The 16928-nt window shown below is 40.8% G+C and overlaps 1 protein-coding gene across 1 annotated transcript in view; it reads left to right on the forward strand.

The window, feature by feature from the left end:
- The window catches only part of LOC134210220 (uncharacterized), a 46465-nt gene extending 29537 nt beyond the window's left edge, over window positions 1-16928 (forward strand). The window contains exons 5-8 of the mRNA XM_062686265.1: window positions 2156-2373; window positions 2445-2628; window positions 16031-16221; window positions 16283-16928. Coding sequence (XP_062542249.1) covers window positions 2156-2373; window positions 2445-2628; window positions 16031-16221; window positions 16283-16920 — 1231 coding nt within the window. The 3' untranslated portion in view covers window positions 16921-16928. The remainder of the gene's footprint in view (window positions 1-2155; window positions 2374-2444; window positions 2629-16030; window positions 16222-16282) is intronic.

Here is a 16928-nt window from a genome sequence, read left to right on the forward strand (position 1 = left end):
GACGAGTTTGTACAATTCCATTTAATTCACGTAGACGTAAGCACTGTAGTAGAATAATTTAATTTACCTAGACATACCGACGCTTAATCCTGCCTACGCCTGCTATCATTTTCTTCAAGGCGAGTCAGGTAAGAGATATTGAAGACGGCCTTACTCTGAGGTCGAAATACGTATCTGTCAAGGTACAATCAAGTGGTGGAATTAAATGGAATTGTACAAACTCGTTTTATGACAAGTATTCAAAAATGACAAGTAAATTAAAAACCTTCTAAAGTAGGATTGCCAATCCGGAGATCTCCCCCTGCACACTCATGCAAAGGCGAGTATAAAGAAGCTTTCAATTAAAAACTGAGGAAATGTTAATAGAATATTTTGAGTTCCAGTTGGAATGTAGAGCCATAGACGAAGAAGAAGAAATGAAAAAATGAATATAACTTATAACTTCTTGAAAATGGAGCTAGCAACCATCCTAATGTTCTTTCACTTTATACGATGTCTCCAAATTTCTAATATGACATCAGCATTTAGAAATTTGGAGACAGTACTCGTCGATAGCAAATCCTTCCGCACGCGATGGCATATGAGCAAGTCAAACCACCTTCCTTTTGCCAGTGGAGATATATCAGCTTCCACACTGATATTCTTCCCTCCCCCTTCATACGGGAGCTTGGCAGAAGGAAGGTCGTGCGATATGTGCCATCACAAATATTGCCCTCCGCTCGCTTTCAAATCGACTTCTATAAAAAACATTCTTCATGCCTGCCGTATCCTAACGGAACTATCAATTCTATACTTTCGCCTCTAATGCTATCATGAACATGTACGTCCAAGTTTGGAAGATGATATTAGCATTTCCATATCATTGTAAATCGTTTAACTTCACGTAGAAGTAACACACACGAAATCATTAATTTAGTGAACCATCCTATGTAATTAAAACACCAAGCTGAAAAGCAGGCCAAGTTCCAAGAAAAAAACGAATCGTTGGATAAAATCGTAAAACCCGTTTCTGATCATAAATATGCTGAAAGCCATAACCTTAAATAAAATTCACTAACTGACGTATAGGTCCCATTTATGACTTCACTTATCTACAAAAGCACAAGTCAAGTAGCCCACAAATACTACATTACGATTAGGATCGGGTCCAACCCAGCCAAGCGCTTACTATGGAGCTGTCTCCCGCCCATTAACTACATCACTGTTTACGCAGCTGTTTTTTCATCCATCAAAAGTAAAAATGCGAAAACTTTCAATCAACCAACGGTGCTTAGATGTCACAGGAAACGCCATGTTAGTGCTCTGACAACTACATTCTATGTACATTTTTTTTCTATCTATTTTTTCCTGAGCAAAGCATAACCCGTTTGTAATCATATTTGTTTAATTAAATATTTGTACCTATTAGACATTAAAAAGGAATGCGTGACCCGTCATTATAGTGTCTCTATTTTTTCAGTTAATATCACAGAGATTTACAAAAGTGCTAGCTATGCGTACTTATGGTAGCACAATACATTTATTTGCATTTCTCTTCCAAACTCTTCCCATTGTCAACAACAAACTGATGAGAATGAACGTTCATCATCAACACTGTTACTGCGGAAGGTAAGAACCGGTTCCCTAATAACATAATTTTCTCAGTCACTGCTTCAACAATATTTCTTGTTTGTTGAATACGCGGGAAATTGATAAGAAGCTACCGATTTCTTCATACATTGATTGCTTTTTAAAGCAAACCGTTTATAACCGATGCAGTATCAACCGTAAGGGTTTAGTTCCTTTTTCAAATTCGCAAGTAGAACATTTGGAAGAATGATACCAGTACGAACCGTTCCTGCCATCGTGTTGCTCTTATCTGTGCTATCGAGATCAGGTGGGAAATATCCAAGCCCTAATTGGGAAAGGTGGTATTTAATATGCGCTCTAGCATGCGAAGCCGGGTCGCTATATTTATCGTTCTACCTTGAACAAATGATTTACCGCAGATCATAATCCTCCTCTGTGTGCGCGCTCGCGATCGCAATGGCAACAGGTTGAAATTTTCAGCAGTGCGTGCTCGGTGGACGCAACCCAAACCCAAACAAACAGGCGAATTATCATTATATTTGGACAATAACTTCCTACGTATCGATTAAATGGTTCTCGTTCTAAACTCGGATATGGAACGACATCTAACGATCACCATTTATTTCGGCCTTCAAACGAAAAGCATTTACCACGCGGTCAAGTTCAGTGTAGTCAACTGCAAGCGCGCAAAATGGTTAGTCGGTGGCACTAACGCTAGCGAGGATTATCCGTTAAACAGTAACATGCTCGATTTTTTGATCCCGTTCCTTTGTCATCATGTGTTTATAAGAAACATTTTCAACTGTGCGAATTTTATTGCTCATTTAGTGTATGAAGTCGACCAATAACGTATTATCCTTATGATTTTACCGTAGTGAAATGTAATATGGAGCAGCTGAAAAACATAGATCCAAACTATGGAGTGACGTGGATGTTTATGCCGGATGACCAAGGCGTGCCGCACGTAATCGATCTAACGACACCAAACGATACCTCTTCGGACGGGAAAAATTTCTGGAATAATGTAAACGATGATGTGACGTTTTATTTCTACCGACAGTGAGTATGTGGAGAATCGACTGGTTCCAGTTGATAAGATTGTAGAATATGAATTATTCGTAAATAATAATAGCTAAAATTCCATTTCTAACTGTTTAATTTAACCTTCAAACAAATATCGCGTTCAAAATGTTTCAAATTTGGATTAGAGCCGATGGCTCAAAAGTGAAACTAAAATGCGTATACAAGTAAATGATGAAATTTTACAGTGCCTTTTTTAGTTAATTTGATTGTCGTTGCAAGAAATAGTGCTTCCTTGCATTATTGTGTTCTAAATTTTCACAACATAAGCAGACTTTCTGCATTATTCTGTCAATATGGCCAGGGATAGTAAATGTTATTCTTTTGTGATTGTTGTCCCAGATTGAAATTAAGGACCACACCCACAATGATTTCTAATAGTCTCTATTCAGATGGAGATTTCAGAAGAAGAAAATGATCAGTTGAGTTTGTGAGTTGAGTTACTAATGTCCAACTTACGAGAGCCTGCCATTACTTGATCATGTATCTTGTGTGACAATCATAAAATATACACTATGTCCAGGAGGTCGAGAATGTTTCCATCCCGAGAGTATCCTAGACCGGATCAAGAAGCGTGCTCACCATCTCCGGATTGTCAGTCATACGTTTTTGTTTTGACTTCAGACCACAAAAATCTAACGAACATACATCCAAAATATTTATGATCCCTTGATCCCTTACAAAACCCTTGGGAATTGCTGCGAAAAAGAATGGTGCACGACGTTATTATTCTAGTATTTTTTATTGTTTTGATTAGCTTAAGATTTTTTTTCACGATTTTGTTACATGATTTCAGACCTGTTTAAAAACCTTTTTAACTTTTAAGAAACTGGCCAGAAGTGATGAATATTTTTGGGAAGAATAGAGCACTTTTTCGCTTGTTTCAACCTCGATATCAAATACATATCTAAAAAAACAACTCGTGGACTCACTCTACTACCGTAACACATCTCCACCCTGGTTGTTCGCTTATTAGTCATGTCCTGGGCCCAGGTCAGATTCCTTTCGAGTTCATTATTTTCGAGGCTTCGCGCCTCGAGTTTTATGAAGAGTTTTAAGTGGAAATTCAAATATAAATATCTACGATATATCTGAGGAAAATCCATGGGAAATTCTGAAAAAGCTTTTTGGTACATTATGAAGAAAATTATTCAAATTCAGAAGAATTCGCCCTGGAAATTCATAAGTAAAACCCATCGACATTCAGCAGAATTGTTTGTGGAAAACCAGATGAATTTCCAAGGATTTTCATAAAAGTTTGCAGATTCAAAACATCTCTCCTTGGAAAAAAAAACATGTTAATTGGAAAATCAGGACGATTTTCCATGAAAATTCAAAAAAATAAATTTCATGTTTTTAGAAGAAATTTCCTGACATACAGTATAATTTTTTAAACAAATGCAAAAGAGCTTCCTGAGAGAAAAGTTTCCTCTATAATTTAAAGATAGGCCAGTGAATCGGAGTGTACTACATTCGCTACTGTTCTTCATCGTACTCGACCATAACATGATGGATGCGATTGATTGTTTACCAAACCATAGTTCGAATGCTGTGCTCCATAGACCACGCCATCATAAACCGATATCAACATAAATTCGGAAGGATACATGGAGGTGGGTCAGGTACACGTTAAGAAAGAGTGTAAGCTAAATCTACAATCAAGCGCAGGACTGGAATCTTGCAGGACATCGCAGCAGACTCAGGAGCTCGTGGCGACGAAGCTTAAAGGAAAAAAACAGAAGAAGTCGATAGGAATCCGACCTGGCTCAGGACCCAAAAGTGAGTGAGTGAATATAAGCTGGACAAGAGGTTCCAAAGGGACACAGCATGCTCACTTGACGGACGAGGTGATGCGATAATTCTGATTTTAAAAATGCTCAAAAAGTCCAACTGCCATGCATCTTTTTGACGATTTAGGCGGTATTTAAAAAAATTGGAGACAATTTGCCCACTTTCCTTCGTGGGATTCAAACCCACGATTCTCAGTTTCCCATCGAAGGAAAATTGTTCACTTTTTTACATGTTTGTCTTTCTTGTACGGTACTACCCATAATTCCAATACCCATGATTCCATTACCCCGAAGGTCACTACCCCGAACGCCACTACTCCGAATGCTATTACCCCTAATGGGGCACTACCCCGAACGAGCCAATACCCCAAAGTAGTTATCATTCAAGTTCATACATACAATTAAATGAAAAAAATGTTACTCAATAAAAGTTTATTCAAAATTCATTTGAATGAACAATAGTTTGTCCTTTTTCAATACTATACTGCATAGAACTATGTAAGTATTCTTACTCCGTAAAATCCCGTCCCACTAAGTATGGCACCTTTCAAGAGTCCCGAGCGGTAGGGGAATTGTGCAGCATGTTCTCATGCACAATGCAGGGAGTCGGAGGCATTTGCGGTCCACGTCAGCATGGTCACAAAGGCAACAAGATTGAAGTTGTTCCTGGGTCGCTGTAGTAAAAGCAACGGATTCTGGATGAAACGGGGTCTAAGTCTCAGAATCGACGGGTGGTGAGTAAGAGTGAGTGAGTAAGAGTTGATGAGTGAGTGAGAGTGAGTTAATGAGTAAGAGTAAGTGAGTGGTATAAATGAGCAAGTGGGTAGTAGTGAGTCAGTGAGCAAGAGTGAGCAATAGTGAGCAAGAGTGAGCGAGTGATTAGGGGCCCTCCTTAGCCGTGCGGTAAGACGCGCGGCTACAAAGCAAGACCATGCTGAGGGTGGCTGGGTTCGATTCCCGGTGCCGGTCTAGGCAATTTTCGGATTGGAAATTGTCTCGACTTCCCGGGGCATAAAAGTATCATCGTGCTAGCCTCATGATATACGAATGCAAAAATGGTAACCTGGCTTAGAAACCTCGCAATTAATAACTGTGGAAGTGCTTAATGAACACTAAGCTGCAAGGCGGCTCTGTCCCAGTGTGGGGATGTAAGTCCAATAAGAAGAAGAAGAGCGAGTGATTATAAGTGAGAGAGTAAGTAAGACAGATTGAGTAAGAGGAAGTGAGTTATTAAGAGTAAATGATTAGTAAAAGTGAGTAATAGGGAGTGCATGAGTAAAAGTGAGTGAGTAAGCGAGAGTGAGAGAGAGTGAGAAAGAGTGACTGAGTGAGCGAAAAAGAGTTAGTGAATAAGAGTGAGCGAGAAAGATTGTGCAAGTGATTGAGAATAAATGACTGAGTAAGTGTGAGTGAGTGAGTAAGAGTGGTGGAATGAATAAGAGTGGGTGAGTGTGAATTAATTAGGGAGGCAGAGGATGTGAGTGACTAAGGGGTTGTGTGTATGAGAGAGAAGGAGATCATGTTTGTCTGAAAAGTCTCGTTGACTTAACGAAGGCATCGTCTCTTTTAAAGAAGGCAATATTTCCCCTGTGTGCCTCATACCGGGCAAACATGTTCGTTTGAAAAAGGTATCATCTCTTCTGTTCGCCTTATACCGAGCCGACGTGTTGATTTAAAAAAGGCAACATATCCTGTCTGTCTGCTTTACACCGGGCAAACGCATTCATTTAAAGAAGGCTCTCTTACTCCATTTTATAGAATAGTACTTTTTCAGGTTATAATAGGGTAGAATGGCAGTTTAAATCAATTAGACGAAAAATCAAAAAATCAAAACAGATAACAGATATTTGCGAATGTTTACACATGTATCGGATGCCAGCCTCCATATCTGTTATCTGTGGTTAAACAGAATCTTTAGTGCATTTCTCTAATAAAATATTATCTACACAGGATTTTGTTTTTACACGATTTTTTTCCGCTCGTATTTTTGATCGTGTGACTTCAATTTGCCACCAAACTCTTCGCAACATGTATCAAAAAATCCAGAATAAATCAAAGAAAAATCACATGATAATTAATATGCGTTAAACATTTAGAATGAGCGGAAAATTGAGAAAATGTAAATCGCGTAAAAACAAAATCCAGTGTATTTGCGATTCATCGATTCTGTTGGTGTTAAACATAACAATGGAGTACTGCAGATTCAAAATGTTCTCGGGGGAATCGCCTTTCGGGGTAATGCCGTAAAGGCTATGTGCGCTACAAAAAAAGCATACAAGCCCCGGAGACCCATAGTGTGAAATACCGATCAAATCAGTTCGACGAATTGAGATGATGTGTGCGCCTGTACAGGGGATGGACAAAATAATTAGGATAGGCAAATTTTGGGTAAAATTAGATGTGTTGTAACTATCTTAGTTATCATCCGATTTTGACAATTCAGGCATGCCCGAACTAGAAAATTAATGCAGTTTGACGGTATGTCCATGGAACCGACTATGGCCAACGGATTCCGGAGATATTCCGGGTTTTTCGGAGGTAGGTTCAAAACCGTAAATTTGAGGTGGATATTAGGAGAAGTTGTGGTTAAAAATTAAATAGTATTAGTAACCACAAATGAAGTAGGGCTCTTGCTGATTGGAACCATATATTGAGATTTGGAATCGGACCAGAATCAAGTGAGAAATGGCCATTTCTTTAAAATCGGTTCCGATCGATACTTATCAAAGGGGTCAGGCCACAATTTCATTTGAATCTCGCTTTTTGATAGATGGTCCACTATGATTTTATACTAGAAGGCCTCTAATGTGTCAAGAATGAAAAACCAATTGAATAAACGGATCCTGGAGTCGCTGGGATGTCCCAGGGGAATCTGTGACTGGGGACATTTAAGTTTCAGCACCAAAATCAGTCATTCGACGGCTCTTTTTTCATGGTTTTCGATCAGGAAGCGAAGTATGAATATAAAATGGTTCATTGACGGATCTGACCACTTCCAGGATCAACGGATTGGCCCCGGGGAACCTATTGAAGGGGACATTTTAGTTTTACCACCAAAACCAGTCGTTCGACGGCTCTTTTTCATGGTTTTCGATCAGGAAGCGAGGTATGAATATAAAATGGTCCATTGTAGGCTCTGACCGCTTCCAGTATCTACGGATTGGCCCCGGGGAACCTGTGGAAGGGGACATTTTAGTTTTAGCACAAAAACCAGCCATTCGACAGCTCTTCATTCATGGTTATCGATCAGGAGGCGAAGTACGAGAATAAAATGGATCATTGACGGCTCTGACCGCTTCCAGGACCCAAGGATTGCCCCCGGGGAACCTGTGGAAGGGAACATATAAGTTTTAGCACCAAAACCAGTCATTCGACGGCTCTTTTTTCATGGTTTTCGATCAGGAAGCAAAGTATAAATATAAAAGGACTATTGACAGCTTTGACCGCTTCCTGGACCTCATGGTTGCCCCCGAGGAACCTGTGGAAGGGGACATTTTAGTTTTTACACCAAAATCAATCATTCGACAGCTCTTCTTTGATATAAGCAAAGTATGAATATAAAATTGACCATTGATGACTCTGACCGCTCTCAGGACCTACAGATTCCCCCCGGAAAACCAGTGGAAAGAAACATTTAAGTTGCAGCACCAAAACCAATAACTCGATGGTTTTTTTTCGTGATTTTTGATCAGAAAGCGAAGTATGAGTATAAATTGAACCATTAATGGATCTGACCGCTTCCATGACTTACGGATTGCCCCCGGGGAACTGTGGAAGGGGACATTTTAGTTTTAGCACAAAAATCACCTATGGATAGCTCACGGGGAACCTGCCTACTTCATACTTCGCTTCCTGATCCAAAGCCATGAAAACAGAGCCGTTGTATGACTAGTTTTGGTGCTGAAACTGAAATGTCCCCTTCCACAGGTCCCTTTTATATTCATTTCTCGATTACTAATCGAAACCACTATAAGAGAGCCGTCGAATGACTGGTTTTGATGCTTAAAATAAAATGTCCCCTTACACAGATTCTCCAGGAGCAATCCGCGGGTCTTGAATTCATACTTCACTTCCTGATAGAGAATCGAATGACTGGTTTTAGTGCTAAAACTAAAATGTCCTCATACACAGGTTCCTTGGGGGCAATCAGTAGGTCCTGGAAGCGGTCAGAGCCGTAAATGGTCATTTTTAATTCATTTTTCGCTTCCTGGTCAAAATCCATGAAAAAAAAGCATTCGAATGACTGGGTTTGATGCTAAAACTAAAATGTCCCCTTCCACAGGATCCCCAGGGCCAATCCGTAGATCCTGGAAGCGGTCAGAGCCGTCAATGGACCATTTTATATTCACACTTCGCTTCCTGATCGAAAACCATGAAAAAAAGAACCGTCGAATGACTGGTTTTGGTGGTAAAACTAAAATGTCCCCTTCCACAGGTTCCCCGGGGCCAATCCGTAGGTCTTGAAAGCGGCCAGATCCGTCAATGGATTATTTTATATTCATGCTTCGCTTCCTGATCAAAAACCACGAAAAAAGAGCCTTCGAATGACTGGTTTTGGTGCTAAAACAAAAATGTCCCCTTCCACAGGTTCCCCGGGGCCAATCCGTAGATCCTGGAAGCGGTCAGATCCGTCAATGGACCATTTTATATTCATACTTCGCTTCCTGATCGAAAATCATGGAAAAAGAGCCGTCGAACGACTGGTTTTGGTGGCAAAACTAAAATGTCCCCTTCAACAGGTTCCTCGGGGCCAATCCGTAGGTCCTGGAAGCGGTCAGAACCGTCAATTGACCATTTTATATTCATACTTCGCTTCCTGATCGAAAACCATGAATAAAGAGCCGTCGAATGACTGATTTTGGTGGGAAAATTAAAATGTCCCCTTCAACAGGTTCCCCGGGGCCAATCCGTAGATCCTGGAAGCGGTCAGAGCCGTCAATGGACCATTTTATATTCATACTTCGCTTCCTGATCGAAAACCATGAATAAAAGAGCCGTCTAACGACTGGTTATGGTGCTAAAACTAAAATGTCCCCTTCCACAGGTTCCTTGGGGCCAATCCGTAGATCCTGGAAGCGGTCAGAGCCGTCAATGGACCATTTTATATTCGTACTTCGCTTCCTGATCGAAAACCATGAAAAAATAGCCGTCGAGCGACTGGTTTTGGTGGTAAAACTAAAATGTCCCATCCACAGGTTCCGCGGGGCCGATCCGTAGGTCCTGGAAGCGCTCAGAATCGTAAATTGACCATTTTATATTCATACTTTGCTTCCTGATCGAAAACCATGAAAAAAGAGCCGTCGAATGACTGATTTTGGTGCAAAAATTTAAATGTCCACATTCACAGCTTCCCCGGGGACATCCCAGCAATTCCAGGATCCGTTTATTCAATTGGTTTTTCATTCTTGACACATTAGAGGCCTTCTAGAATAAAATCACAGTGGACCATCTAACAAAAAGCGAGATTCAAATGAAGTTGTGGCCTGACTCCTTTGATAAGTATCGATAGGAACCGATTTTAAAGAAATGGCCATATCTCACTTGATTCTGGTCCGATTCTAAATCTCAATATATGGTTCTAATCAGCAAGAGCCCTACTTCATTTGTGGTTACTAATATTATTCAATTTTTAACCACAACTTCTCCTAATATCCACCTCAAATTTACGGTTTTGAACCTACCTCCAAAAAACCCGGAATATCTCCGGAATCCGTTGGCCATAGTCGGTTCCATGGACATACCGTCAAACTGCATTAATTTTCTAGTTCAGGCATGCCTGAATTGTCAAAATCGGATGATAACTAAGGTAGTAACAACACTTCTAATTTTACCCAAAATTTGCCTATCCTAATTATTTTGTCCATCCCCTGTATGTGTGTGTCCAACCCCGTACTGCAAACCAAGATGAATACAGTACTAGGTGCTTCAATCTACCAAGTTTGTGGAAGAGAAGAAGGCGGAGGTGAAAAGTTCATTTTCAGTGCAAAACGAAAACAAACCGGCTGGCTCTCCCATACTAACATCCAAGATGGCTGAATCGTGAATTTGGCAGATTGGAACACCTAGTGGTGTATTCATCTTGCTGCAAACTGTGATACATTATTTTTCTCATTGAATTTTAAAGAAAAGTTTTTGAATAATTTCCGTATGTCTCCCAGTGCAGTTATTCCAAATATCATCCTTCCACTTCTTCTTCTTCAGGCAACCTTTATTCGCCAAAAGAACATTCTAGGTTTCTCCTAAGACAAATGCGTTGCTATCTACATAGCAACGCATTTGTCTTAGGAGAAACCTAGAATGCTCTTTTGGCGAATAAAGGCGAAAGCTCCCCTACGGGAGAACAGACCAAAATGCAAGCTTTTCGATGTATTCACCAATATGAAAAAGAGCATCGAACCATTTCAAAGTGTAGCTGCAAAATTTTCAAATCTAGCTACGTTTCACAATGATCTCCTATTCAAAACAACAAGGTTTTTATGACTTTCTAACGCATTTGAAATAAGTTTTAAAAATGGGTCTGGAGCAAAACGCTCGAATGATGGTGTAAAATGACTCAATTGCATGTAAAGTAATGGTTGTTTGTTTTGTCTTAATGGATTGAATGCCAATCTTATGGGTGAGGTGAATAATTCGCAAATCGATCAATTTAAGTGAAAATTAAAGGAAAGCGCCCATTTTTTCCATTGCAGTTCAAAAAAAATTCACTGGTTGGGATTTTAATACTGGGGTTACTTTTTAGTTAGGCCTTCACTGGTTGGGCCATGACCCAACTAAAAAACAAACATTCGTCAAAATGCAACGTAAACACTGAAAATGGGATTTTGCGTCACAAATGGCAGCCTCCCGCGGAATTGTAGTCCGAAGCACTTTCTTTCCCCGCAAGAATATCCACAAGGCCACATGGAAATCACCTAATCAAGAAACGGAAAACCAAATCGACCACGTTCTAATCGACGGTAAATTCTTCTCCGACATCACGAACGTACGCAACCGCAGCGCGAATATTGAGTCCGACCACTACCTCGTTGCAGTATGTCTGCGCTCAAAACTCTCGACGGTGTACAACACGCGTCGGAGTCGTCCGCCGCAGCTAAACATTGGGCGGCTATAAGACGGTAGACTAGCCCAAGACTACGCGCAGCAGCTGGAGGTGGCACTCCCAACGGAAGAGCAGCTGGGCGCAGCGTCTTTTGAAGATGGCTGGAGAGATATTCGATCCGCCATTGGAAGCACCGCAACCGTTACACTAGGCACGGTGCCCCCGGATCAGAGAAACGACTTGTATGACGGCGAATGTGGGCTGTTAGTTGAGGAGAAGAATGCAGCACGGGCGAGATTGCTGCAACACCGCACGAGGGCGAACGAGACACGATACAAACGATGGCGGAACAGACAAAACTCGATTTTTTGGAGGAAAAATCGCCAACAGGAAAATCGAGACCGTGAAGAGACGGAGCAACTGTACCGCTAATAACCCATGAAAGTTCTATGAGAAGTTAAACAGTTCACGTAAGGGCCCCGTACCACAGCCTGATATGTGTGAGGACATAAACGGGAACCTTCTTACAAACGAGCGTGAGGTGATCCAAAAGTGGAGGCAGCACTACGAAGTGCACCTGTATGGCGATGTGGCAGACAACGGTGGCGGTATGGGAATGAACCTAGGCAGTGTTGTAAAATGTCATTTGCATTCGTTTGTATAATTTTCCCAGAACTTTTTTCACAAGGTAGCTATCAATTCATGTTGTATGACGAACTTATAGCGGTTAAATGGGCCTACAACTTTGTCTAACGAGACTTTGCTGTAAATATGAAATCTGGGGCGTGGGAGGCAAAATGTCATTCAAATGACATTATGTCAAATGACACGTGACATTTTGGAGAGTTTTCACTCTCCAGCCTTTGATGTTATACTTAGAGCAATGTCCCCTGGACAAAAATATAACCCTACTCAAGCGTTATGAGTACATTCAAAATTATGGAAGAAATTTTGCTTCTAAAGAAAGTTATGAACAAATTAGTCAAATGACATGCAGATGACATTTTACAAGCCTGAACCTAGGTACACGCGCGCAGGATATACGACTCCCGTCTCCGAATCTCCAGGAAATTCAGGAGAATATCGGCCGACTGAAAAATAACAAAGACCCTGGAGTTGACCTACTACCCAGAGAGCTGTTTAAACACGGTGGTGAGGTACTGGCTAGAGCGCTGCACTGGGTAATTACCAAAGTTTGGGAGAATGAGGTTCTGCCGCAGGAGTGGATGGAAGATGTCGTGTGTCCCATCTACAAAAAGGGCAATAAACTGAATTGTAGCAACTTCCGCGCAAGCATATTGCTGAACGCCGCCTACAAGGTACTCTCCCAAATTGTATGCCGCCCAGAGCGTTAATGAATAAAGCTTCCAATGAATGATTAAATTTGTTATGATTAAATCATTCAACTCTATGATTAAAGATTATGAATAATGATTTATTCGTTTTTGACAATGATTAATGATTATGATTAACGATTAAATAAATTTTTGACAATGATTAACGATTATGATTAATGAATAAAACGTTTGGAGTGTGATTAACGATTACCGATCGTGATTAAATGTTGGCACAATATGTGTATGATTAATGAATAACGATCGATATGATTAATGATTAATGATTATGAATAATCAAATTGAATGATTTGCATAGTGATCAATAAGCAAGTAACCTTTCTTCCAAATTGGGTTATTGAAAGGTATAAAACTTATATGATTATGATTAAAGATTAATGAATAAAAGTGATGTATGCAGTGATTTAAATTGATGATTAATGAATAAACTCAAAACAATTATGAATATGATTAGTGATTAATGATTAAATGTAAAGTTCTATGATTAACGATTAGTGATTAATGATTAAATCGTGTTTGTTGTATGATTATGTTTAATGAATAATGATTAAATAACCCATTATTCATTAATCATGATTAAATCTATGATTAATCACTAATGCTCTGATGCCGCCGACTATTGGTGTTGCAAGAGAGTTCGTGGGGCAGTATCAGGCGGGATTTATGGGTGAACGCTCTACCACAGATCAGGTGCTCACCGTACGTCAGGTATTGCAGAAATGCCGCGAATACAATGTTCTCACACATAATCTATTTATCGACTTCAAAACCGCATATGATACAATCGATCGGGACCAGCTATGGCTATGGAAAACGGATTTGAGCTTGAGCTTGAGCTTGATTGACTGCCCGTAGTTGCTACTCCATTATGACCAGATCAGCTGTTCTTGCACAGAGAACCAACAGATGTTCGCTTGGGACTAGCACTCATCTTCAATGTACAAGTACTGGTGATCTCATTTGTCATACTGGCGCCTGCTACGTCAGAATGCAAGTCAATGTAGGGAAGGGGAGGAAATGATGATGTAATCACTCGCCCACTGCAAGCCGAATATACCTCTGCACTTGCCACGAGTTCATACGGAATTTATTGGAATTTTGGGTTACGTTCGAGAGGCAGAGGTTCGTCTTGGTTAACGAGCTGCCAATGTTATAGATAGAAGAAAGCAACTGATGGAATTTCTAATTGGATATAGAGGAAACGAGCTTTCTAGTTCATTTCCAATTCTAGCAGCTACTACTAGAATAGTCAAGTTGAAGGTATAGGATAGAAATGGAAACGGTATGGAAGCCCATTTCCTGTTCTAGCGATTGCTAGAACATGAGAAATATCGAGAAAGGTACAAAGTAGGATAATGGAACGGACCTGGGATTGAACCCACGACCTCCTGCGTATGAGGCAGAAGCAGTAGCCATATGACTACCGATCAAGGCGACGATGGATCGGGTGATGTGCTAGTTCGAGTTTCAGGGGCATTCTCGAGTCCCTTCGGAACGCACAGAGAGTTTCGGCATGGTGATGGACTTTCGTGTTTGATATTCAACATCGCTTTGAAAGGAGTAATACAAAGGGCAGGAATTTACACAATTTTCACGAAGACCGTCCAGTTATTTGGTTTCGCCGACGACATTGATATCATAACACGTAACTTTGAGAAGATGGAGAAAGCCTACATCAGACTGAAAAGCGAAGCTAAACGGATTGAACTAGTCATCAACACACCGAAGACGAAGTACATGATAGGATGAAGCTCAAGAGAAGACAACGTAAGCAACCTACCACGAGTTTGTATTGGTAGTGACGAAATCGAGGTGGTTGAAGAATTCGTATACTTGGGCTCACTGGTGACCTCCGATAACGATACCAGCAGAGAAATTCGGAGACGCATCATGGCAGGAAATCGTACGTACTTTGGACTCCGCAAAACGCTCCGATCAAATAGAGTTCGCTGCCGTACCAAATTGACTATCTACAAAACGCTTATTAGACCGGTAGTTTTTCTACGGACACAAAACCTGGACGATGCTCGTGGAGGACCAACGCGCACTGGGAGTTTTCAGACGGAAAGTGCTGCGTACCATCTATGCACCAGCTGTTGGGAGAACCATCCATCGTTTACACCGCGAAAATCGGAAGACTGCGGTAGGCCGGGAACGTAGCCAGAATGTCGGGCAATAATCCGGTGAAAATGGTTCTCGACAACGATCTGACGGGAACAAGAAGGGAGGTGCACAGCGGGCAAGGTGGATCGATCCCCCAATTTTACGCTTAAAATAACGTGTCATGGTATCAACAAACCGTATCGAACATTCCTCGACTCAATAATTGGGGATATTCTTTATCAATAAGCAAATAAATAGATATTAATATTTTTTTATGTACCATAAGACAGTCAAAAAGCCACTTAGTGCGATTTGGTACCTGACCCGTGACAATCAGCAAAATAGGGCGAGAAATTACAAACTCGACCATCCGTTTTCACTGCAGTACGCTGGTGTAATGATGGCATGTTAATTTGCGAAGTGAAAGAGCTAGGGCAATTACCGTTGTGACATCTCGATGTTGAAGTGACCATCTAGATAGGGAGAGTTCTAGGAATGGAAAGTAAGTTAAAATAGGTACTAGACCCAAAAAAGTTCGTTATTATGAAAAACGACAACAAAATAAATGTCATTTCCTATTGCTGATGTGTTTGTTATTATCCAAAGATGGTCTAAGAAGCCTTAAAATTTAAACATATTGACATAAGGAGAGTGGATCCTGATCACAATATGATCAGAGACAGAGAGATATCGAGGTATCGAGGTTATCGAGATGTAGAAGCCAAAATGTACGTAGATTGAAGGGACCGAGGAAACCATCGCCATAGGGAGAAATATCGAGATACATCACATCAAGATGTTGAGAGTCGACTGTATAACATTTCGCATCTCATTTGAATTTACTTAACGAACTGGCATAGCGAAGTCCCATCGTAACGAAATGTGTAATATATCCTCCGTGCAAAATATAAGAATTGAATTCTTTATCCATAGAAAGTTTCTTCATGAGAATGGAAATCGGAAATCACAAAATAGGAATAAAATTCAAATCCATATAAATGGTTTTAAATGTCGACCTATGAGCATTTTGAGAAAGAGACAGCATTTAGAGTTAACTTTAACAACAAAATATCAATGCATTTTTATTTGTTTAGGAAAACCAAAGGAAGTCCGGTTGCCTTCAAGTTCAAAAACGACCCTTCAGTACCACTCAACTTCGTTAAAAACTACGACCCAAAACTACCAACAAAGTTCATTATTCACGGATGGCGTAACTCTGTCAGCAGCCCCGTTTGCCAACAAACTAAGGATGCCTATTTGCAACGCGAAGACATGAACGTTCTTGGTTCGAGTACATTCAATTAAAGGAATCTCACTTTTTACTAAAATATACTTTTTATTTGTAGTGGTCGACTGGGGTCCCTTGGCGCATGATACTCTATACTTCAGATCGGCATCAGCAACCAAAGACGTTGGTCGTCACGTGGGATCACTAATCGACCGGATGGTAGCCGAACGGGGTACAAATTTGGAGTCGGTCCATATCATAGGGCACAGTTTGGGTGCTCACACCTCGGGATTTGCTGGAAGAGCAGTAAGCTCGGGAAAAGTTGCCCGAATTACTGGTCTCGATCCTGCACTCCCAGGCTTCACTGATATGCAACCGGATAAGATACTCGATCCCACCGATGCTCAGTTTGTGGATGTGATACACACATGTTCCGGGATGTTGGGGCATAATAAGAATTTGGGGCATGTGGATTTTTGGCCAAACGGTGGAACTGTGACGCAACCCGGATGCAACGGGATGGAAGATTTCACCGGAGCTTGCAGTCATGGAAGATCTTTCATTTATTATGCTGAGTCAGTGAACAGACAAGATGCCTTCATGGCTTTCCAGTGTAATGGCATGACCGATTATAAAAGTGAACATTGCCGCTCGAATCCGGTGCCAATGGGCGATGCAGTTCCAGAGGACGCAAGAGGTTCTCATTATTTGGAAACTAACGCAGAACCTGAGTACGGAAGAGGTCTTAGAAGGTGATATGTCTG

The sequence above is a fragment of the Armigeres subalbatus genome, chromosome 2 (assembly GCF_024139115.2).
Source record: "Armigeres subalbatus isolate Guangzhou_Male chromosome 2, GZ_Asu_2, whole genome shotgun sequence".
Classification (NCBI taxonomy): domain Eukaryota; kingdom Metazoa; phylum Arthropoda; class Insecta; order Diptera; family Culicidae; genus Armigeres; species Armigeres subalbatus.